Below are 25,258 nucleotides of genomic sequence, written 5' to 3'. Positions count from 1 at the left end.
CTAGCTTAGTTCTTGAATTGTGATGCTACAAACACTCTGATTATAAAGAAAATGAAATCTTGAATGGATTGAAGCAACATACCAAAGTTGGCAAGATAGGAAAAGCAAAAAAACCCAATTGTACAACTGGCCAATGGAAATAGTCTGGACAGCCAAACTATATGGAATACCTAACACCTCTTGCAATCATAGTAAAATAATTATTACTTGCGACAAATCTGTGAACAGACAGAAAGCTCGCACAATTCTTGAGACTTGGACCGCATGACTGCTGTCTGTGGAATGATGCCCTCTTGCCTTCTGCCTGGTTGGCTTTGCTGACATTGTCATACTAGCATTGTACCAGAGGTGGGTTTCAGCAGGTTCTGACCAGTTCTGGAGAACCGGTAGCGGAAATTTTGAGTAGTTCGGAGAACCATAGTAAAAATTCTGACTGGCCCCGCCCCCATCTATTCTCTGCCTCCCAAGTCCCAGCTGATCAGGAGGAAATGAGGATTTTGCAGTAACCTTCCCCTGGATTAGGGAGGGAATGGAGATTTTACAGTATCCTTCCCCTGGAGTGGGGTGGGAATGGAGATTTTACAGTATCCTTCCCCTGTCATGCCCACCAAGCCACACCCACCAAGCCACGCCCACCAAGCCATGCCCACAGAACCAGTAGTAAAAAAATTTGAAACCCACCACTGCATTGTACCTCCCACAGCCAGCCAGAAGAATCTTCTCCTATTGAAATATTAGATAGGGAAACACAGATTTATTTATTTGCAAGTAGAGTACAAATCTAATTATCATATTGATGTTTAGAAACAAGCCACTTTCTTATAGCCTGCATAAAGAAAAGATAGGAAGATGTCTTAAAATGTGTCTGCTATCTATAATAATCTTTTCTGCTCTGTTGAAAGGCTGCTCTGCCCAAGGCATATCTAACACATACATATACTTAGATGCAGGTACGGCTCCTTGCTTTAAAGTTGCAAAGAACTGCATTCTGTGAATGCCAAAGCATTAGAAGTAATTATGTGTGTCACTCCTGATGAAGACATGTATGGGGTAATGAGTTAACTAGAATAGAATGCAATCTTTATTTTGTAGAACTAGATGCAGTGGTGGAATTCAAGTAATTTAACAACCGGTTCTCTGCCCTAATGATTTCTTCAAACAACCAGTTTGCCAAACTACTCAGAAAGTTAACAACCGGTTCTCCCAAAGTGGTGCAAACTGGCTGAATCCCACCACTGACTAGATGTTCATGAGAATGTTGAGAAATAATGCCTGTTATGAAATAGGAACTTCCAAGGATTATTATAGGGGAATTTAAAGCTCTAAATTTGGGATGGTCATCTGCTAAATACACTTTTAAATGTTCTATAGCAGAGGTGGGGAGCTATGACCCTTTATGACTTGTGGACTTCAACTCCCAGAATTCCTGAGCCATGCTGGCTCAGGAATTCTGGGAGTTGAAGTCCATAACTTATAAAAGGTCCATAGTTCACCACCCCTGTTCTATAGTTATTTGGTCTAATTTTAAGCAGATGGCAAACATATTCTTGGTATCTGAAATTTTGGACATTAGAAGAGTCAGAAAGATTGAGGTTCTCAATCAGAAGATGTTTAAAAATTTTCCAGAATTTCAGCTACTCAGTAACACATTATTCTCTTCTGGAGCAACATTAAACATGAGCAGGAAAGAATTACATTACATGACTGTAACACTACATTATTATGCAACAGTTAAATTTAAATAAAATTAACATGAGCCTATTAGCATACAGCTTTTGCAATTCGTAACAAAACCTATGAGTAATAACTAAATCCGGTCAAATAGACTAGCAGGAAGAGGAGTATAACTAATCAGACCAGAAAGATTTGTTTAAGGGATGTTTCTTCTGGGAGTTTATTAGCCTTCTGTGTTACTATTTTAAACAAACTTTTATTTGGCTCTGGATATTTGAATGATCCCCTGATGGAAGCCTAAATTTTCTCTTGGTAAGTGATTTCTTTTTAGATCTATCTAACCTGATTAAAGCTTTTGGTTCTCCTTATTAAATACTATGCGAGTGTATCTACCTTTGTCTTCAGTAAAGACGATCTGGTTAATCTCTTCTGTTATGTGACTCCTGTTAAATTAAGAAAAGTTCCAAATTCATCTGCTTTGATCTCAGGGAAGGAAACTAAGGTTTAATGGAAATCTGTTGTGCTGATTTTTCACAGTCTACCTAAGGGGAAACAACATATCTGGCAAGTCTCCATGTTCCATGTTTTATCGGGATTTAAAGCTACCGTATTTAAAATTGTTTTGAATCAATAGAACTTGTAGTTCTGGAAGAAAATAAATTGTGCTTTTTTATCATCTCATTTTGACTCCCACAGAAAGATAAATTTTCAAGGATTCCAGCAATTATCAAAGGCAGTGGCCAGATTCATGTGCCCCATTTATTTGCTTTTAGTGTAGTATGATGTGTGAATCCAGCCATTGTAACATATACCAGTTAATCATGGCTAATACAATGTAGCATATTTACTGTGTCTAAAATCCAGTTAACTGAATGTTATTCAGTGTATCATATTTAAGTAAAGAATGTCTTACTGTGACCCATGATTAAACAAATTATTGTTTATTAAATTGCAAACAGAGCCAGTCAAAGCCAAAGTGGTATAAACCTGCAAGGTAGATGAGCCTCAAATTTTAGGGGGTAGTAATCATTTCAAAGCAAAAGTGAAGGTGCCATTCTGGAACCCCTCGCATCAGATGTCAGGTAGTTTGATCCCTATTCTGACACACCTCTTAGCATCTCCCATAAAACCTATGGCTTATCTCATTTCTGTTTCCTTATATATTTTCTGGTCAACCAAACTGAGTTATAGCCAAAAATTAAAGCCAAATCAATTAAATCAAACTGACAATAAGAGGAAAAAAGTAGGAAAAATAAATGTATTGGGTTTTTGTGTGTGTGGGCACGCATGTATGGGCATGCCTTTCGGTCACTGTAGACAAGTCCTTTCAGTTTTCTTGGCAATATTGTATGGAAGTGGTTTGCCCTTGGCCTTCTTACCAGGGTGGAGAAAGACTCTCTGGTCCAAAGTCACCCAGATAGCTTTGTCTAAGATAGGACTAGAACTCATAGTCTCCTGGTGAGAACACCTACCCTGCCCTGCAAATAAATAGATCACTAGCTGATAAAGCATTTTGTAACCTTGGGATCGCCATATGTAAATAATCAAATTAACCAACTTGTTACCTATAAGGGGCTGGCAATAGCACTCAGCTTTTTCAATTAGCTGCCAGGGAGTAAGCAGGCAGCTGAATGAGCAGTCTAGGGTCTATCCATGGTGGATCAGCTCAGCAGCAAGTACCTTAATAACCATGGTTTTCTAACCATGAATGTTTGCTTGCAGGCATTTTGTTACCAGACTTGGTAACATCTTCATTGCTAGCTAATCTGGTACCAAAATGTCTGCAAGCAAACCACCAAGTTCAGAGAGCACCACGGGCTTCACAGTTCAACTCTGTGTTGAATATATAGTCTTCTACTGATACCTTTATAACCTGAAAGGAGTATTTAGCTGCCATGGTTCTATGGCCTTCTGGAGTGAAGAGGACTTTGCCTTCTCTGTCATGGTCTTGTCCTCTGAAATAAAGTCTCCTCAGAGATCCATTTGTTCCCATGATGATGATGTTCCAGAAGTCTTAGAAAACTTGGGTGTTTTCTCATGTCTTGGGTTAGGGTGCTTATGGATTCCTTAAAGTTGCGATTCTACCATGGCGGTTTATACAGATGCATGGAAATTTCTTTTTATTGTTTTTTAGGATTATTCCCCCCCCCTCCAGTTGTCTGGAATAGGGAGACCTTAGAAATAAATACAGGTTTAAAACACTGACATATACAGCATTATTATTAGGAGCCACAGTGGCGCAGTGGTTAGAATGCAGTACTGTAGACTATTTCTGCTGACTGCAGTTTGGCAGTTCGAGTCTCACCAGGCTCAAGGTTGACTCAGCCTTCCATCCTTCCAAGGTGAGTAAAATAAGGACCCAGATTGTTGGGGGCAATATGCTGACTCTGTAAACCGTTTAGAGAGGTCTGTAAAAGCACTGTGAAGTGGTATATAAGTCTAATTGCTATTGCTATTAATTTGAAACATAATTCATCATGGAATAAATGGAACTACAGTGCTTTTCATATAATATCAACCTTAGGTGTTACCATATATTAAATCTCCTTATGCTCTATATCCTTCTTTTTCTCAAGAAGATAATTGCTTTTTTAAAAAAACAATAGAATTTCAAAGAGAAAATTATAAATACTGGACAAGGAACATAAAGAGAAACCATCCAAAATTTGGAAGGATTGTATGTACATCTTCTCTCAAGGAAACTACAAAAATTAAAAAAATATATTCAATATTTTTATTTGGAAAAGTATTTGATCAATTGTAATACATTATAAAAAGTTTAATATTTCATACAATTAGTAGTCTACTTAAAAAAAACCTATACTTTGTTTTTAAAACAACTAGCTTTTTCAGACAAAGTTTTCACACATTTTAAAATATCACTAGTCCAGAAATATACTGTATGCACCTCTCTTTCCTGATGGATTGCAACAACAAATTTAGCAGTTATCAACAAATTAAAGTCAATTATGTTGCATCAATGTCTTAGGAAAAGGGTCAGTAAATCAACAACAGGATTTATTACCTGTCACCGATCCTAAGGATAGAACAGATTAATCATTTTAAAAAGAGTTATCATTTTTAAAAAGTGGTCAGATTTATTATTTAAAAGATGGTTAGATTTATCATTTTTGAAAGAGTTATCACTTTTAAATGTGGACAGATTAATTATTTTTAAATGGTGATTCCTGATTTGCCATGTGATAGTTGTGCTAGAGACCTCTGTTTAGATGCAAAGCAATATTTAGCTTCAGCCAGGCATAGCGAACAATATTATATGAAACAGATGAATGTGTTGCTCTGAGTATTCAAGCTTGCTCATAACACCCAACACTACCTCCTTTCTTCCTCTAAAGTACATGAGATGGAAGCTGTATTAAATGCAAGGTCTGGATTCATGGGTTCAATCAAGACTGACTGAGTAAAATTCAGAGAAGGCCTAGATGATGTTGCTGATTTCAGAAATGAAACAAGAATGTATACTGTCCAGAGTTGCCTTATCAGGGAGAAGAAAGAAAGAAAGAAAGAAAGAAAGAAAGAAAGAAAGAAAGAAAGAAAGAAAGAAAGAAAGAAAGAAAGAAAGAAAGAAAGAGAAAGAAAGAAAAAAAGGAGAGAGAGAGAGAGAAAGAAGAAAGAAAAAGGAAGGAAGGAAGGAAGGAAGGAAGGAAGGAAGGAAGGAAGAAAGAAAGAAAGAAAGAAAGAGGGAGGAAAGAAGGAAAAGAAAGAAAAGTTGGAAAAACACCAAAGAATAAGGCATAAAGTAACAGTGCCAAGAACAATGTATAGATACAGTCATCCAGGATCATGTTCAGCTTAAGGCGATCCTTATTTTAGAGCATAGGAGACTGTGGTATTGTTGGTTGATAGTTTCTTTGGAAGAACTGATGGTACAGTACATGCATTTAACAGTAACAGAGTTGGAAGGGACCTTGGAGGTCATCTAGTCCAACCCCCTGCTCACGCAGGAGACCTGTACTAGGGATTCGAACCACTGAACTGCCAACCTTTCTGATCGACAAGCTCAGTATCTTAGCCACTGAGCCACCTAGTCAGATTCCACTACAATCCAGATTCTACTACAGGTATCTTCAGCAAGTTAAAAGAACCACTTTGGGTATTTCCCCAGTAGCGATATAAAGAATCTTCTAGAGTCAAACCGACCCTAGATAGGGGCAGATTTCATATTGCATCACTAATGACTGCTTGCTGCTACAAAGACACCTTAAGACACTTGTGGGAAAATAGCCTTTGAGACAGAAATGTTTCACTTCTGTCTAAGTATCTGTTATCACCATAATGGATTCAACAGACTGTTGACTATGTAATCAGACCTCTTGAGACTCCAACTTTTCTTTTCTTTTCTTTCTGTCTCTTTCCTTCCTTCCTTCATCCCACTTTTATTATTTTTATAAATCATACCAATATAAATGTGAAGAGAAACTGCCTTGTGTGTTGAATTGTATGCTTGTCCTCAGTTCTTAATTATAACTGGTGAACAATGGCAGGGAATTTCAGCCTTACCTTTCTTTCCTGTAATTGGTCTGCTAAGGTCTGTACTTCCAGCTCAATCCCACTACAGAAGACTTGAATTCCAGCACATCTGGAGAATGTCAAGTTTGCAACAGCTGTTCCAACTGATATCTGATATTTTATGATAGTCCCTCACACAGGAGCAGAGAGAAAGCTACTAAAAAAATAATCAAATGTGCTATAAAATTTTTAAAAGATAAAAATGATCCCAGCTTGTTACAAATTTGCTTCTGGTTCTTTCCTTAGGAATTAGCATCTTCATACACCCCTGGAAAGGTGTCTAAATTCTAGACCTAAAATCAGTGGTCGGTTTCAAATTTTTTTACTACCGGTTCTGTGGGTGTGGCTTGGTGGGCATGGCATGGCTTGGCTTGGTGGGAGTGGCTTGGTGGGCGTGGAAGGGGAAGGATATTGTAAAATCTCCATTCTGTCCCCAATCCAGGGGAAGGTTCCTGCAAAATCCCCATTTCCTCCCAATCAGCTGGGACTTGGGAGGCAGAGAATAGATGGGGGCGGGGCCAGTCAGAATTTTCACTACCAGTTCTCCGAACTACTCAAAATTTCCGCTACCAGTTCTCCAGAACTGGTCAGAACCTGCTGAAACCCACCTCTGCCTAAAATCCTCTGGTCAAAGGTGAACATTGACACTATTAAATAAGACCTGGTTCTGAAAATGTGTTTTTCTTAATCAGGAACAACTGCCTTCAAAGAACAGAAAAGAAGCAAATAGATCCAAACTAACTATAACTGAAAACAATTTTTTAAAAAGGCCACCATTTCTCTTGACAGGAAAGTGAAAGTGTAACTATTGTTTTCCTTTCAATCTCAATCTCAATCCACAGTCACTTCCCTGTGGCCTGTGTCAGAGGTCATGCGTTGGGACTCATAGTTAGGAGTCAGGTGGCCTGGAACAACATGTCTCACAACATCCATAACTTGGTTGTGACTTGTTGCACCCCACCCACCCCACCCCATATTTGCTCTATGATTGATACTCTGACACAGAAAGATATACACCCACTTCTTATAGCTCCAACAAGGATTATTCACTAGCTCTCTATATGTCTTTCATATAGTGTTTAAGAGTTTGTCTTTAAACAGCAACGCCAACAGATTATTCCCATAACATAAGAAAATATACACAATAGCATTACTGGTTAATTTGCTTATTCAGCTATTGCAGATTTTCTTTCTGAGGTTTTGCAAAATAAGTTGTGTGTGAATCTATTTAATTATAGAGGCGCAGTATTTTCAAGTGAAAAACTGTGAGCATGAAGTTTTTGCTTCATGGTCACAGTTTTTCGTTTGAAAATACTGCACCTCTATAATAAAATAGATTCACACACAACTTATTTTGTACAATAAATATTTCCTATCACTTGGTAGGATGAAAATAGATCATTTAGAAAAAAAACAAAACCTAATGCATTAGTTATGGACAATCTCATGAATGGGGTTCCTTCATGGGACTGTCCGAAAGATGTCTAAAAGCATTTTCAGTTCATATATGGTCAAACAATTCTAATAAATTTGCACTCAATATAAACTTTCCTGATTTAATTGGCTCTTGTTCCCAGATAAGTAGGACTGTAGTCTTCATTTGATAGCCCATTGACTTTCTACATACAAAAGCAATTACACAGGTAGTCCTCAATTTACGACCACAATTGAGCACAACATTTTTGTTGCTAAGTGAAACATTTAAGTGAATTTTGCCCCATTTTATGACTTTTCATGCCACAGTTATTAAGTGAATCACTGCAGTTGTTAAATTAGTAACACGGTTGTTAAGTGAGTCTGGTTCCCCCATTGACGTTGCTTGTCAGAAGGTCTCAAAAGGGGATCACATGATCCTGGGACACTGCAACTGTCATAAATATGAGTCAATTGTCAATTGGCCATGGGAAACTATTGCAATGGTCATAAGTGTGGAAAATGGTCATAACTCACTTTTTTCAGTGCCGTTGTAACTTTGGTCACTAAATAAACTGTTATTAGTCAAGGACTATCAGTATAAGAAAAAAGAAGCCAAAATAGTCTAAATTCTTAATGGAAGAGCACACATAATCCAAATCCCTAATCAATGTTTCAGAGTAGCTTCATGTAACACTAAAGAACACAAGAGAATTCTTGGTCTGATTATTGCAATAATCAAGATTATTGTCCTGTATTGCTGTTAAGGGAAATGAAAAAGAACTGAAAGACTTCTGTAAACTCTCTTTCTGTTTTTATAGCATTACAATGGATACTTCAGATTCTGTGGCTTCGTCTCAAAAACCAAAACAGAAAGGTAACTAATACAAGCAGTACAGAATTATTAGAAACTGGTTTGGGAACAAATAGAACTGTTTATGTTTTTGAATTAACCACCTACTGGTGCAATTACACAAATTCCTTAAATATTCGTACAAAGATAGCAGGCCAGATAGTAAGTAGGCAGACTTTATATACTGCTAAAATGAACACTTCCAAAAAACACACACCCATTTAGTTTCGGCATTATCTTCCAGAAGCATTTGGAAGGGAAGGCTATTTTAAACCATAGTTTGAGTCAGGTTGCTATGATAATAGCTTGACACACCATTGAAACTCTAGTTTTAGACATTCCTGATTTGGATGTAAATAAGGTAAAGGTTCCCCTGCACATGCATGTTAGGATGTAAATCACTCTCTGGACAGGTCAACACTTAAAGTCACACGAAAAATTACTTTTGTATTTAGGGTTGTCAGCAGTATTACAAATCTGCAGGTCCAATCTAAATATAAGCGAGTTCAGTCATCCATGGATTTTGCACAGTAAATGAGTGAAACCAATGGGTGTGTTTCCTATGGTTTTATTACACTGATGTCCATTTTTGTAGACTCTAAAAATTACAGAGTGGCTTTTGATTTTTGTAGTCAACTTCAGGGAAGAAAAAAAAAAAAAGTACAGCCTAAGGCCCAAAGCCTTGAGTCCAATACCCAGAACTCTTCCAAAAGTGTAATTTTAATGTAACAAAGGAAGAAAATGGTAAAGTATATTCGCATGAATTGCATTTCCTTACTAAAATTTAAAAATTGCCTTCTTCATCTATGGTCTGAGGAAGGTTGTCTACCCTTAATCACTGCTTAAGGATATCCTACGTCATTCAAAAAGTAAAATCCTGAAAAAAATATAGTCAACCTTAGCAAGAAATCAGAGCAATGTAAACATTTGGTCAAGCCTGTTGCTAGCAGCTGTTGCAGGTATGTAAAACCGCACATCTTCCATCTTGCTTCATGATAAGTAAATTCTTAAATGTATTTTTTTTTTTTTTTCATCATTTCAAAGGCAGGAAAGCAAAACAGAATAAAAAAGCAGAAATGCAAGAAGAAAATGAGGATGCAAGTTCTTTTGGGGAGTTAACAGAGAGTCCCCAACAAGGTAAAATACAGAATAACAGAGTTGGAAGGGATCTTGGAGATCTTGTAGCCCAACCCCTTGTTCAGGCAGGAGACCTTATACTATTCCGGTCAAATGGCTTCCAGTCTCCTCTTAAAAATCTCCAGTGATAAAATTTAACTGCTCAATATGTTTATGTTACCAGGAGCCAGGCCTGAGAGACCCAATGGGCATTTTTAGCTCACAGATTGCAGAGCAGATTTTTTGATGTTCAACTGTCTTTCTGCCTTTCCCAGAGGGCAGGGTTGAACAAGGACAGAGAAAAGTGACACAAACTTCCTTCCTCATAGTATCAAATCAACAAACAGCTCCTTGCAGTTGGAACACAGCAATTTTTCAGTACTATCATTTGGAGTCTAAATTTAAGTCTAAGTTAAAATCTAAGTGTAAGCCTAAACTCTTTTCACCTCCAAATCAAAAGTCACAAGCAACAAGACTGGGAAGATGGAATAAGCAACAGTGGAGTCTCTTCCCTTTTGAGCAATATATTGTGAGCTGCTGGTTTCCTGCTGTGATTAACCACAGAAAAGAACAGTCTGTTCCTTTTTAGGCGGTTGCTTGTGTCAAAAACTAGGTGCTCATCATTTCTGCAGAGATAATGTGTGTGTGCGCGAAAATACAGGTAATCCTTGACTTGCAACCACAACTGAGCCCAGAATCTCCATTGCTATGTGAGACAGTTGTTAACTGAGTTGTGCTTATTTTACAACCATTTGTCTTAACCGTTGTTAAGTAAATCACTGCAGGGGTTAAGTGAATCATGCGATTGTTAAACAAATTTGACATTGACTTTGCTTGTCGGAAGCCAGCTGGGAAAGTTGCAAATGGACTCCAGGACAGTGCAACTGTCATAAGTACATGCCAATTGCCAAGGGCCTGATCATGTGACCATGGGGATATTATAATGGTCATGAGCGTGGAAAATAGTCATATGTTACTTTTTCAGTGCTGTTGTAACTGAACGGTCACTAAATTAATAGTTGTTCACACACACACACAGTAATACATGTTTACTCTCTCTCTCTCTCTCTCTCTCTCTCTCTCTCTCTCTCTCTCACACACACACACACACACTTTCTGAAAACGGCAGAAAAGTCTAACACCCGCATAAGTTCATCAGGTCCCAGAATTTCCATCTCTTTCTGCATATCCCAGACCCCATTACCTCTTTCCCTTTACAGAATCTGGCCCTCAGTAGCCCTACTGAGGGAGAAATCTTTTTTGCAAGTCCAGATGGCTGTTGCCCTCAAGAAATCATTTTTCTTTGTTTTCAAATCAGCCTTTTCCTAGCAAGCAATTCCGCAAATGGGCCTCATTTCTCTGAGAACAGGCGAGATTTTTTTTCTTTGTCATCTCGAGGACTCGCCTTTTGAAGATTCAGGAAAACTAAAGAGTAAAACAACAATAATGAAGGAGGATTGGAATAACGCAGCTTCATTTATTTGAAAATCTTTCTGCTACTTCTCGAATTTTCCTTGTTTGAAAAATTTCCATGTTTTAATACCAGCATGAGTTGGAACGATTTTGAACAACCATGCATTAATTTGTCGATTTTGTATATTTTTGTCATTTTAGATCTGTCCAGTGAAATTATTCCATATTCTGAAACAGGTATGAGGCTCACATCAGAAACTCTGCTTTTTGTTATAGAATCTGAGGGCTTCTAGATAGAGAATCAGTGGGGTAGTGGTTAAAGCATCAGGTCATGAGTCCTAATCCCACCTTGGGCACAGAGCCAGCTGAGTGACCTTGGGCCAGTCACTTTTGCTCAGCCCTAAGAAGGAGGCAATGACAAACGGCTTCTGAAAAACCTTGCCAAGAAAATTTCAGGAACTCTGAAAATCAGACATGAATGAATGGAAAGGGGGAAAAAAATGTAAGCCCAATCCTTTTTTCTCCTCTCCGCCACCTTGGCATTGAACATTTTCATGCATCTCCTGTCTCCTCCTGACCTAGTTGGCATATTGAGAGACTAAGAGAACAAATGAAGGCATTTGGAAGTGAATTCTCTTGGCTTCCCTGGTTTCCTGCTCCCTCTGCCTGTGGATTAAGCAAGTAGCAAAACAAGCTGGAAGAGTAGCCAGGAATCTCAAAGGTTCAGCATTGAATCTCCTGCAGGGATGTGGTTCTGGAAAGATGCTCAGTGCAACTTTGCCCCAACCTTCTAGAAGTACTGGACTACAATTATTAATTAAAATCCATTAATTGTGTTTAAGTTAAGCTTATTTATATTTTGTTTTCAACTCTGTCGTTGCTCCTTGTGGAGTTCTTAGTGTATTGTGAGGTTAGTTGTTCGATTGCATACATTTCATTATCAGATTAGATAACATCAGCAGTGTTAATGAGGGTGGGGTTTGCTTTCTGTTTATATGCAGTAACTTGCCCTACCAGTGTTGGTTGGTGTCAGTGGTGGGTTTCAACTTTTTTTTACTACTGGTTCTTTGGGCTTGGCTTGGTGGGCATGGCAGGAGAAGGATACTGTAAAATCTCCATTCCCACCCCACTCCAGGGGAAGGATACTACAAAATCCCCATTTCCTTCCAATCAGCTGGGACTCGGGAGGCAGAGAATAGATGGGGGCGGGGCCAGCCAGAGGTTGCATTTACCGGTTCTCCGAACTACTCAAAATTTCCGCTACTGGTTCTCCAGAACGTGTCAGAACCTGCTGAAACCCACCTCTGGTTGCTGCGTGGTTTTCTCCTTGGTAATTTGTTGATTTGTGTATTGTTTTCTGCTTTATTATTGGTCTAGTGTTAATCTGCTAGTGGCCACTCCAACAAAGGTTTTATTTTGTTTGTTTTTTTCATCTTTTAAAAGATAATATAATTGTTCAGAGTCAATGAGTCAAAAGAGTCAATGAATTACAATCACAACAGGGTGATAAACAAGAAAAGTGATGTGAAAGTGAAAAGTGATACAAAAGTGATAACCTCACAATTATCAAATCTTTGTAGTTGAAAAAGACTTTCTAATGTATATAATCCACACGTTCTTGGCACACACATATTCTAAACAAATCAGGTTTGTGGGTTTTTTTTTAATTTTTTAAAATTTTTATTTATTCAATTTATATGCCGCCCCTCTCCGAAGACCCAGGGTGGCTCACAATACACTCAAAAAATCACTATAAAAACACTTAAAAATTAAAAACATTAAAGACATTAAAACCCATTCACACCATTCATGGCCGGATCTCATCAGATCGCAAAGCGAGATCAACGGCCCCAGGCCTGCCGGAAAAGCCAGGTCTTCACCACTTTTCGGAAGGCCAATAGGATGGGGATGGTTCGGACCTCAGGAGGTAACTGGTTCCAGAGAGCTGGGGCAGCCAAAGAGAAGGCCCTCCCCCGCGGGCCCACCAGGCGGCATTGTTTAGCTGACAGGACCCGGAGGAGACCAACTCTGTGAGGTCTTACCGATCGCTGGGAGCTATGCGGTAGAAGGCAGTCTCAAAGATAACCTGGCCCTGAGCCATGTAGGGCTTTAAAGGTAATAACCAACACCTTGAATTGTGACCGGAGGCCAATAGGGAGCCAGTGCAGCTCGCGGAGTTCTAAACAGTTGTTTTAGCTCGTGGGGTTCTAAACAGTTGTTTTTTTTAAGTAAAAGCCTAGATTTTTGAACTCTAAATAGTCATCCATTTAAAACTAAAGGTTCTGAGCTTAAGAGAGTGTGTATTTCAGAGCTAAAGAAAGTTTATGACAACCCAGCACAAGAATTCTGGCTAGCAAAAGATTTTTTTTTTCCCTAAATTTTTTATTATATTTTTATTGTTAAAGAATAACAGAAAGAAAAAAAAAATACAAAAATCAATAATAAGGAAAAAAAAAATTTTTCCCCCAACATGCTATACAAACAGAAAGGAAGTTTTAGGAAATTGAAGTCTTCAATTCTTCCAGAAATCTCTTTGATAAGGTACTGGTGCTGATTCATCCAATCTCCCAAGTGCAAAGTCCACAAATGGTTGCCAAGTGTTCCAAAAAACATTTTCTTTGTATATACCACTTCTAATTTTAATATCACAAGTCAACTTATCATTTAATGCAAATTTCCATGTTTCATTATACCATTCTTCTAATTTTAAGTCAACATTTAATTTCCAATATCTAGCAATTATAATTCTCCCCATTATAACCAAAATCCTCACCAATTCTCTTTCTCCAGTTGTTAATGTTATTTCATTCAATATTAATAATAATATGGTTTCCAATTTCAATTTGACCCTCTTCTTAATCATTTCAAATATTTCATTTTCTATCCTAGACCAAAAAAGTTCAACCCCATTACATTTACACCACATATGAGCATATGTACCAAGTTCCACTTTACATCTCCAACACATTTTATCCACTTTATTATCCATTTGAAAAAGTCTTATTGGGGTCAAATACCACTTCCAAATAACTTTATAGTTATAGCAAAAGGTTTTTGTTTAATGTTATAATGATATTTAGAATTCATTCATTACAGTGAATATTAAATATGTTTTATTTAAGAAAACAGGAAATAGAACACAACTGAATATCACAAACTCCAATATGATCTCTAACAATAATAGGAATCCTTCTTGATCTGTCGCAGACCTTCAGCAATTTCTCAAAATCTTTCTTTATTTCTTACTCATGTGAACCAAAATGCATATGGTCTTACTTCAAATATCTCAAGTCAGCTGGGAGAACTACCATTTTCCGCTCCTCTGCTCTATTGTAATAAACATATTATGCATAAATGAATTCCTTTTTGAATAAAAAAATGCCTTTTTAAAATGCAAACTTGTTATTTATCAGAAATATCAAGAGCAGAAGGAACAGAAGGAACACCTGCAGTTGGTAAATATAGCTGTTTAAAATCCTATACGTTTTCTTCTGAACAATATGTATGTTTCATTTGTAATCATATGTTACTTATTTGTCAAAGATATGAAAACCTAAGCACCCTTGGCTGGTGGTTTCTCATCAGAAGGGACATCATTTTTGAAAAAACAAATATATTGTATGTATCTCAAATAATGGCTCCTCCGAAGGAACAGTTGATGGGACAAATTCTCTGATTTCCCTTCTCTGTGCAGAGATAGGAAATATAGAAGTTTGTTCTTAATGCTGTTCATCCAGTTGGACAAAGTAACAGTAACAGTAACAGAGTTGGAAGGGACCTTGGAGGTCATTTAGTCCAACCCCCTGCTCACGCAGGAGACCTGTACTAGGGATTTGAACCGCTGAACTGCCGACCTTTCTGATTGGCAAGCTCAGTGTCTTAGCCACTGTGCCACCTATTCAGGCTAGTTAGTCAGGGGAGCACTATGCATCCTCCTGATTTATAGGAAGAGGAAGAGTCAGTAATTGATAGAGGCCACTAGAAAGGTTCAGTTGCTGCCTTGACTTCACTGGCATCTGAAATTCTAAAGCAATTCTTAACAATAGTTCTCCTCCTCATATTAGAAAGTCCAAGGAGTGGAGCCTACTTGATAAAAGCAGCATCTTTAATGTAATGTAGCACATTGTCCCTATCCAATGCTTGAGGGTAAACAGATATTTGTCAGCTTCAATGCCTTAATTGAGTTAAAGGGACTTTGGGGGGGGGGGGGGCTTGCCAAACCATAGATTTTAATTTGAATTTCATTTCCCACAGTGTGTGACGATGGTGTCTGTCACTCAAGATGGTGGATTCCAAGGATTCGGAAAGATGGTAAGAATATAACTGATCACAAACTTAAATCACACATTCTTCTCTCTGTGAGGCAAGGCTTAAGCCCAGATGTTTAGATTTCTATCCTTGACTGGCATAACTAACTAACTAAATAAATAAATAAAAAGAACATTCGTATCTTGTATTTTCCCTATACACAACATTAACATAGATAAGGTACAAATCATATCCATATAAAGATGTTTTTTCTCTAACTAAATAACCATAATTAGGTTTTTTAACCTGAAAACTTTCAGCAAATTTTATTTATTTATTTTAGTAATAAAATTTTAAATAGCTGTCGATCCCAACTCTGGGCAGCACACAGCAATGAGATAAAAAGAACAATGTTAAAAACCACAGATGTAAAAATCCATATCAATAAACATCATAGAAAACCAAACATACAAATCCTAGACAACCAGAGGAATAAAAATGGCTACCTCAACAATAGAGACCAAATCTGATGACATAAACAGGTCTTGGGGACCATTCAGAATATCCAAAAGGATGGGGTCAATTTAATTTGGGGGGCAGGGGGAAGGATATTCCATAAGGCAGATGACACAGCAGAGAAGGCACATCCCCTGTGATCCTTCAAATGCTTTGTCCCTTGCCAGTGAAACACGCAACATGCCCGCTCTGCCAGATTTAATGGAGCAGGTTGATATAACCAGGGAGAGGCAGTCCCTCAAATTGATCAGCAAATATCCTATTTTTAATAAGTTTACAGGTCAGGCTACCTACCAGTGTGTAAGCAGAATATGCTTCCTTCTCCCATAACATGCAATCTTGAGAACTTGACTCAAGTTCTTTTCTGATTAATGTACATGGGAAAGTATTTTCCTTACTGACTCTGGGGGAAACTGCTGTTTAAGTTATGAAAATATTCATATTATGCATATATATCTAGATGTGTTTATGAGTGTGTGTGTATGCATATGTATACATGTATGTGTATGCATATGTATACATACACAAAATGCACACACTGTATGTTTGCATACAACTTCCATTATTAGATCTTTATTTTCATGAAAATATATGAAATTACAGCCATTAAATTACAGCCTTGAATATTTTCTTCTTTCTTTTTTTCAGATGAATTCTTCCATTTTGTCATTCTTTGTTTTGCTGTTGGAATGTTATTAGTCTGCTATTATAAATATAACAGTAAGTGAACATTACAATCTTGATTTTACATGGAGAAAGAGAGAGCAAAATATGATATCATTCTTTCTTTCTGTAGACTGGACAATTTCCACTGGAATTGGCTTGATGACCTTTGCAACCCTAGAAACAACAGGAATATATTTTGGCCTTTGTGAGTGTTTCCATCTGTATTAATTTGTGCACTAGTAAATCAAGCTGCCTTATATTCATAATTTAAGATGTCACTATGATGGAAATAAGCAATTCTTCAATAACTCAAACTGTAACGGTCAGATATATTAATTACCTATTTGGTTGCTTTTCTGACAGCGGATTTCTTTTTTCTTTTCTCCTAGGGCAACGCATTCGAAGTATCCTGGAATCTTTTGTCCCCCTTATCCAAAGAATCAGAATGCCTGGTAATTTTATTTTTTTAAATTGTTTCTTTTTGAAACCCTGTGCAACTTTCAAGGTCATTTTGACAAAAAAGGTCTCCACTGTCAGGGACCCCCATTTTGTCTAAGACAAATATGACTTGTTTGGATTGGATTTACCTCATTTGTAAAGAAGGCCACTCTTTATAAACTGGTTTATAAACCATAGTTTATGCTTACCATATTTTTCGGAGTATAAGATGCTCCGGACTATTAGATGCACCTACCTTTTTTGGGGAGGAAAACAAGAAAAAAAAAATCTGCCTCTGCCTCCCAGCAATTTGCCTCCTTGCAGCAAACAGCAAACAACCCATTTCAGCCTGATTAGCACAAGCAGCTGATTGTCGGTTGGATCGGCCTCCCAAAAAATCAGCTGATTCAGCCTCTCTAGGAGTCTCTGGAGGCTGGGGACAGCAAAAAACGTCACTTCCTGTCCCACCAGGATTTGGGAAATGGGCTGTTTCAGGCCTTTGGAGGGCCTCCGAGGGAGTGGAAAAGGCTGTTTTCGCCCTTCCCAGATGCACAGAGAGGATCTGGAGCCAGGTGAGAAAGAAAAACAGGCCTTCTCCCCCGCCCAGGCCCTCTGGAGGCAGGAAACAGCCTGTTTCCCTACTTCTGGTGGGCCCAGAAGGCCCGAAAATCAGCTGGCCGGTGCATGCATGCATGCCAGAGCTGAGCTGGCATGCCCACTGATATGGCTATGCATGCCACCTGTGGCACATGTGCCATAGGTTTGCCATCACGGCCGTAGCCTATTGCTGCCTCTGTGCGCTCCATTTTCCGGGGGCTGGTGGGTGGGCAGGGCTACATTCAGTGTATAAGACGCACCCAAATTTTTACCCTTCTTTTAGGGGGGAAAAAGTGTGTCTTATACTCTGAAAAATACGGTAGTTGCTTGTGCAAATCATAGAACATAGATTAATAGGGTTGGAATGGACCTTGGAGGTCTTCTAGTCCAGGGGTTCCTAACTTCAGGTCCACAGACCAGGACCAGTCCACAGATTGTTGGTAACTAGGTTGCGCAAGTGATAGGTGAGCACATGAAACTTCATTGCACATGCAAGGGAACCATACCCTCCCCCTTGCTCTCTGCCACTGGTCCGTGAAGCCAGAAAAGTTGGGGACCGCTGTTCCTAGTCCAGCCGGCTGCTCACCCCATATACCATTCCAAACAAATGGTTGTCCAGTGATGGAGCACCCACAACTTCTGAAGGCAAGCTGTTCTATTGGTTGATTGCTGTCACTGCTAGGAAATTTCTCCTTAGTTCTAAGCTGGAGCTCTCTTTAATGATCTTCCACCCATTACTTCTTGCCCTGTGCTCTAGTGTTTTGGAAAATAGATTGACCCCTTTTCCTCTGTGACAGTCCCTCAAGAACTGGGAGACTGTTATTATGTCTCCCATAATCCTTCTCTTCAATATGCTAGACCAGTGATGGCTTACCTTTTTGCTGTTGCATGCCAAAAGCAAGGGGAGCATGTGGGGGGGGTGTCGCGCGCACACATGCCTACACCCATAATTCAATGCGCCCCACCTTGTGCATTCGCACACGACCCCCATGCGACCTCCGCTTTTCGCATGCGATGGCACGGTGGGCTCAGTAGGCCTGTTTTTCGCCCTCCCTGGGCTCCAGAGGCTTTCTTGGAGCCTGGGGAGGGTTAAAATGGCCTTCCTCACACACACACCCTGGAGGCCCTCCGAAGGCTGGAAAGAGCCCATCTTCCGATTTCCAATGGGCCCGGAAGGCCCAAAAATCAGCTGGCCGGTGCATGCATTCACATCGGAGCTGAACTAGGGCAATGCTTGTGTGCCCACAGATATGGCTCTGTGTGCCACCTATGGCACGCGTGCCATAGGTTCGCCATCACGGCACTAGACATATCTAACCTTCATCATAGGATTTAGCTTCCAGACCCTTTACTAGCTTTGTTGCTCTTCTCTGCACTCTTTCCAAGGCCACAGCTCTTTTTATATCATTGTGACCAGAACTGGATCCAACAAGGTTTATTCTGTAATCTTTGGCGACACAAATCTCAGTTTAGAGCAGCACAAACCCCACCTAAATGAAATGATTATTAAATACATATCTAAATGTTCATCTTTGCTGCATTTCTACAAACATATATTAATAAGTAATTTAAAAACTAATCTTTGTGACCTTTTTCTTTGTTTTTGTTATGTAGGGTTCAAAAAGCTTAACTAAGCCAGAAATCTCAAGACCACTGCAAAAATCCTGGTTGGTTTCATGACTGCAGTGACAACTGTAAGAATGTGGAAACAATTTAAATGTCTGGGCTAAAGAATTGAGATCCTAGGACTGGAGCTGGTAAGATGGGATGAAGAGCTTGGGCCATCCAAACACAGCACTGATGCCATCAACAGCTCCACAGCAGCCCAAAGGGAAATGGCCTTCAAGCAGTCCTTTACAAGGAAAGGGCTGGAGAAATCAACTCAGAATTTAAACCTTGGCAAATGCGTGTAATATAGCTAGACTTTCAGACTCTTTAGAAGCTGTTTTTGTCATTATTAGAGATGCTGGTACTGCAATAAAGTTACTTATCTATCCCCAACTCTTGTCCTTGAATTTTCTGCTTAGTTTGTGACTTTGTGTCTGTGTTACAAGAGAGGGATTAACTGTGGTGCAGATCTATCAGAGTTCCGTTGTCTATTCCAGCGGTGAAATGTAAAATTTGTTATTACCGGTTCTGTGGGCATGGCTTGGTGGGGGAGGTAATGTGACTGAATGGGCGTGGCCAACTTTTTTTTATTTACTTTTAAAAGCATTTTTTCTTCAACCTCTTCGGCCAAAGAGATTGTAAAAAAATGCTTTTAAAAGGCTCGGACAATCCCAGTTGAGTTGCCTAATCATCAGAGGCTTTTATTTTCTTTTAAAAACTTTTTTTTGCTTTTAAAAGAAAAACCTTTCAGAGGCTTTTTTTTTTTTTTTTTTACTTTTAAAATCATTTTTTCAGCCGAAGAAAAAAGCCTCTGATGATTGTGCGGCTCAGCTGGGCATGTGGGGGGTGGGGAGGAAGTGCAGGGATTTTTGCTACCGGTTCTCTGAACCACCCGCTGCCATCACTATGAGATCGGATGACCCGGTCTGAACCGGGAGCATTTCGCCCCTGGTCTATTCTCTTCCCTTCATGAGGTTTGGAACAAAGCGATCCTGCCAGAGAGTGCTAACAGATAAGAGGCATTTATCTAATAATGATAACAACTCTTCCTTAGCATTAGCCTCAGTGCAGGTAGTCCTTTCTTAAGAACTCCCCTGTTTAGCAACCATTCAAATGTATAGTCCTCAACTTACACCACTTCATTTAGTGACCATTCAAAATTACAACGGCATTGAAAAAAGTGACCTATGACCGTTTTTCACACATTTTCCATTGCAGCATCCCCATGGTCACATGATCAAAATTCAGATGCTTGGCAACTGGATCATATTTAAGACGGTTACAGTGCCCCGTAGTCACACGATCAGCTTTTGCGACCTTCTGCCAAGCAAAGTCAATGGGGAATCCAGATTCACTGAACAACCATGTTGCTAACTTTATTATTATTATTTATTTATTTGTCAAACATGTATAAAATAACTGACATAAGTATAAACATGATTGTGAATACAGGATATGGATACGAATAAATGGGGACAAAAGGACAGGGACCCTGGTGCTCTTATGCACACCTCTTACAGACCTCTTAGGAATGGGGTGAGGTCAACAGTAGACAGTCTAAGGTTAACGTTCTGGGGGTTTGGGGAAGAAACCACAGTCAGGTAGTGTTGTGGCCCGTCAGCAGCCTGTGCAGCTAGTAGCTGATTCCGACAGCGAGGAGACTGGTGTGGTGCTGCGCCAGCAGCCGTGCAGCTGGCACTCGAGTCAGACAATGAGGAGGCTGGAGAAGATGTGTTGCCAGAGGCGGGGATTCAGCCAGGACCTTCAGAATCTCCAGAAGCTCCCATAAGTGAAGAGGAAGAAGAGGAGGAGCCTCTTCTCAATGCACAGGCGCGCAGAGCTGCCAAAAGGCAGGAGTGGCTCTTCAGGAGGAGGTCTCCTCAAGAGTAAGTCTTGGGGCTAATTGGCCACTCCCTTAGCCTATTTAAGGAAGAACGACGACTGAAGCAATTTGCAGGGAACAACTTCGTTCACTCTTCTTCGTGTCTGGATCTTAGTTCTCTTATCAGTTTCCTGCAAATTGCTTCTGGCCTTTCTGTCAACCATAGTAAGATTACGATTATTTATTCTTTGGATTCTTGTAGGCTGTTAAGAAAGTTAATTAACAGCCTTTGTTTGAAAAAAACTGATTTAATTTAATAAACTAAGGTTTGTAGAGACTGTGTGTGCTACGTTCTTTGGGGTCCGTAGGTGGGACAGAACAGGTAGTGCATTCCAGGCATTGACCTCTCTGTTGCTGAAGTCATTTTTTCTGCAATCGAGTTTGGAGTGGAACTTAAGAAATGCAATGATTCACTTGCCAAAAACTCCCTTAACACATGTTTCCCTTAGCAACATAAATTTTGGGCTCAATCGTGGTCATAACTTGAGCACTACCCGTATAACAGTGTTGAAAAGATATCAGTGAAAGTAACAGGAAGTCAGAAGTTGTGAACGTGTGAGGACCTGTGTGGTTTTCATTTGAAGACAATAACCGAGGATTGTTAAGCGACTGAATCATGCAGCTGGTTAAGCAAATCTGGCTTTCCCCCAGATTTGATTTTGTTTGTCGGAAGCCAGCTGGGAAGACAGAAAATGGCAATCTGATGGCCCCGGGAGACTGCACCTGACATAAATACATGCCAACTGCCATCCCCTGAAGTTTGATCATGGAATGGTGAGGATTCTGCAGTGTTTGAAAATGTGAGGACTGGCCATTTTTTCAATGTGCCATTGTAACTTCTAATGGTTGCTAAAAGAATGATTGTAAATTGAGAACTATCTGTATGTACCTTTCTTTTACTGCACTTGTCTCCAACATGAAAAACATTTGAAGGAAAAACCAAGGATGAAATTGTTGGGCTTATTATTCCTTTTGTGGCAATCCATACTTTTAAAAAAAAAAATGATTTATATGCCACCCTTCTCCGGAGACTCAGGGCGGCTTACAATGCGTTAAGCATTGTCAAACTTTGTCTGATAATAAGTCCTTCTAAGTTTTTATCTTTTTTTCTGTTTCTATATCCTAAATATCTCTGAAGTAGATTGGCTAAACCAGCCCTTTCCAAAATTGCCATTCTGCTGTTAGGGGATTTTACCCATTCTGCTATCTATGATAAACATCTTAAATTTGGTAGTCTTAAATTTGTATATATTTATATATAACCAACTCTCTCTTTGGATTTTTGTAAAAATATTGTTTTAACTCTAAACCAATTTCCAATTACATATGAATTTATTGATGTTTCTTGCCATCCTTGTTAGATTGTCTCTGAATTGCTGATTGGTGCCATTGGAAAAAAAATGTAATTTATGTTGAGTAATACATTTTTAATAATTGCAACTGATTCTTACCAAGATAACCTCCCTTTTCAAGGTCTCTTTTATTGCTTGCCTCTATTTAATTTTGGTTTCTACATTTTTTTTTTATTTTTAGGGTTTTTTAAAAAAAATTCTGCCTTTATAACTTTTACATTCAATATAGCAAACATACCTTTTCTCCACATCAACAACAACCCTCTGAAGTGGATTGGGCTGAGAGAGAGTGACTGGCCTAAAGTCACCCAGCTGGCTTTCATGCCTAGGGCAGGACTAGAACTCACAGTCTCCTTGTGCCTAGCCTGGTGCCTTAACCAGTAGACCAAATCACTATCCTAGACCACCTGGGATATTTCTAGCTCTTAAATTTAATTGTCTTTGCTGAGAGCCTGAAATTTCCAAAACATCTCCTATCTCACAATTTTTAAATTGAGTTTCCTCGTCTCTTTTCAGACATTTATATTTTTCTTTCAATGTTGATATGTCTTGAGTGTTGGTTTACACTTTTTTATGTAGGTCCTCTTGTTTCAGTTTTCAGCTGTGCCTTTGATTCCTCTAATATGTAGAATACTTGGTGAAACTGATTGTTCATTTCCATGGACATTTTAAACCTCAGAATGATTCTGTCTAATTCTGATTCTTTAGATACCCTAGATCAGGGCTGTCAAGCTCCCAGCCCGTATCCATGCCCATGCCTGGTTTAGCGAAGGGGGGGAAACGTCCTGATACGTCACGTGACACCGCTGTGACGACATGAGTTTGACACCCCTGCCATAGATTGTCCAGATCCTTTTGAGTCCCTATCTCCCTTCCTATGTTCAGGAGACATTATTATTATTTTTTTTATCTTTAAAAGATGAGAAACTGGTCTTCATATAAGTTATAATCATCTGTGTATACATTTACTGAGAAGTCACAGACTCCTCCCCCTTTTTAAATAAAAAAACTGAACAATTTTTCAAATGCTAATCTTGTAAATATAATATTGTCTTTGGCTCCCTCTTGCGGCTTCTGTAACTCCTGCAACAGTCCTCTGAAGTATTTCAATAGGACATTCTGTTCACCCTTCATAAGCGTCAGTATAATCAGTGCAGATTCCTTTAATCACAGTTCATTCTATGAAAATGCTTCACACTCTATGTCTAACTTCTAGGTCTTGTTGTTATTTAACCCATGTAAAAGTTATACATTATGCATAAATTAGAATTAAATCACAGGAAAGAACAGTTTTACTTATCACCACAATCTTCACTTATGAATGTTTACAGAAGTTTTGAAGTTCTCTTCTGTTTATCTAGCCTCCTCCACAACTGTAAATCCAATTAGACTAGGCTAGGGAGTTCAGTTTTCACTTTAAGATAATTCTTAAACATTTTCTGAAGCTTTTGAAGTTGCCCCATCTCATGCCAAGAGGATTATAAATCCAATTCAGCTGTCTCTCTGTCTCTCTCTGTGTGTGTTTGTGAATGAATGCAGTAACACTTCACAGAACACTTTTATTATGAGTTTTTCAGAACAATTAAAAAGGGCTCTTTGAGCATTTGAAAGAGATGCTTTGCAATTCACAAACACCTTCACAAGCATTAAAGCAGCGGTGTCCTTTGTAACATGTGAGGCTGCTTGTGCCTCTCACAGGCTGCCTGCCTCTCTGTGTGCATGCACAACCACTTCATTTCCCTGTCCAGAGGCAGTGTTGTCTGGTAGAAAACTCTTGAAGCAGCTGGACAAGCTCTCCAGAGGAAATGGCTCCTTTAATGCCTTACGAAAGAGTATTTTGTGTACACTAATAAGGAGGAACTGTATTGTAGCTCCCACATTCCTCCACTTTACTAGTACAATCATTGTGACAAAAGAAATTATCCCTTGCTTTGGTTCAAATTTTCTAAAACACAAACACAAAACAGTTTGAGAGAAATAAAATTTGACTTAATGTCTGTGAACCCATTCATTATGGATTATGATGTCATGGCTTATTGTGGTATGTCAAACTAGCTGAATGAGATTTATTCAGGAATAAAACTTGGTACTGTAGTGTGATGCGTGAAATAAAACTGACTTTTAATTTTGAAATACTAAGCAGCAACGCAAACATATCAATGAACTTCAGTTTGTTTTTGCTGGAATGATATTAGTTCTGTGTCATTTGCATTTAAATAGTCATTGATTTCTGAGGGATTGAAATCTATCATAATCCATCAGGCAAATGATGGGGCAGGATACTTTTTGCAATCTCAACAAACAATCCCAACAGCAGAGTTGTGGGAGTTGGCCAGCACACAAGTTTAATAAATTATGTATTTATTTACTATATTCATATGCCATCCATTCCTGGCAGTTTTATGTAATTATTTAATTCAATCTTTTGAATTCCCGTACTCAGAGAATTTAATTCTACACTATTAGTTCCTCACTATTAGTCCCTTCCCAACCCCCTTTCCTATTTTATTGCTTACATTTACTTAAGGCAGTAATGGGTGTCCTGTGGATTTCCGGACGTTGCTGTATTAAACTTTTCTGCATTATTGACCATTGGCCAAACTCCCCGAGGCTGCTGGAGCATAGTTCAACAAACTCAGTAGTGGTGGGTGGGCGGTACACAGGGTTGCAAGTTCTGTGAGACGCCTTGTGAATCAGCTGATTTATTGAGTAAAGATGGTAGTGTGATTCCCTACCCAAATTGTTTTATAAGGGTTTACATCTACATCGCCTATTTCCCCTGCAGTTCTGTTATGGTCCACTCACTCAGCCAAATTCCTGCTGAAACCAACTGCAATACAGAGTTGCGAATCCTCTGTTCTACAGATCCCTTCTATCATGACCTACTGCCTCATACCACTGCCTCTCAGGAATCCATCCAGTCTCTTGTAGCCACTGGTGGCCACACCCCAT

At 39.0% G+C, this 25,258-nt stretch overlaps 1 protein-coding gene across 1 annotated transcript; it reads left to right on the top strand.

The window, feature by feature from the left end:
* The first annotated feature begins 1,940 nt into the window (after positions 1–1,940).
* Positions 1,941–19,455, top strand: TMEM40 (transmembrane protein 40). Its single transcript, XM_070933649.1, has 10 exons — positions 1,941–1,986; positions 8,439–8,494; positions 9,515–9,607; positions 11,201–11,236; positions 14,413–14,454; positions 15,254–15,310; positions 16,412–16,483; positions 16,560–16,634; positions 16,819–16,881; positions 19,079–19,455. Exons 2-10 carry the CDS (start codon positions 8,446–8,448, stop codon positions 19,096–19,098), a joined length of 507 nt encoding a protein of 168 aa, XP_070789750.1. The 5' UTR covers positions 1,941–1,986; positions 8,439–8,445; the 3' UTR covers positions 19,099–19,455.
* The last annotated feature ends 5,803 nt before the right edge of the window (positions 19,456–25,258 follow it).

This window comes from Pituophis catenifer, unplaced genomic scaffold (assembly GCF_029215685.1).
Source record: "Pituophis catenifer annectens isolate HBS135680 unplaced genomic scaffold, rPitCat1.0.hap2 SCAF_2, whole genome shotgun sequence".
In the NCBI taxonomy this organism is placed as follows: domain Eukaryota; kingdom Metazoa; phylum Chordata; class Lepidosauria; order Squamata; family Colubridae; genus Pituophis; species Pituophis catenifer.
Note: the sequence above shows the minus strand (reverse complement) of the source record. Positions and strands in the feature narration are given on the sequence as shown.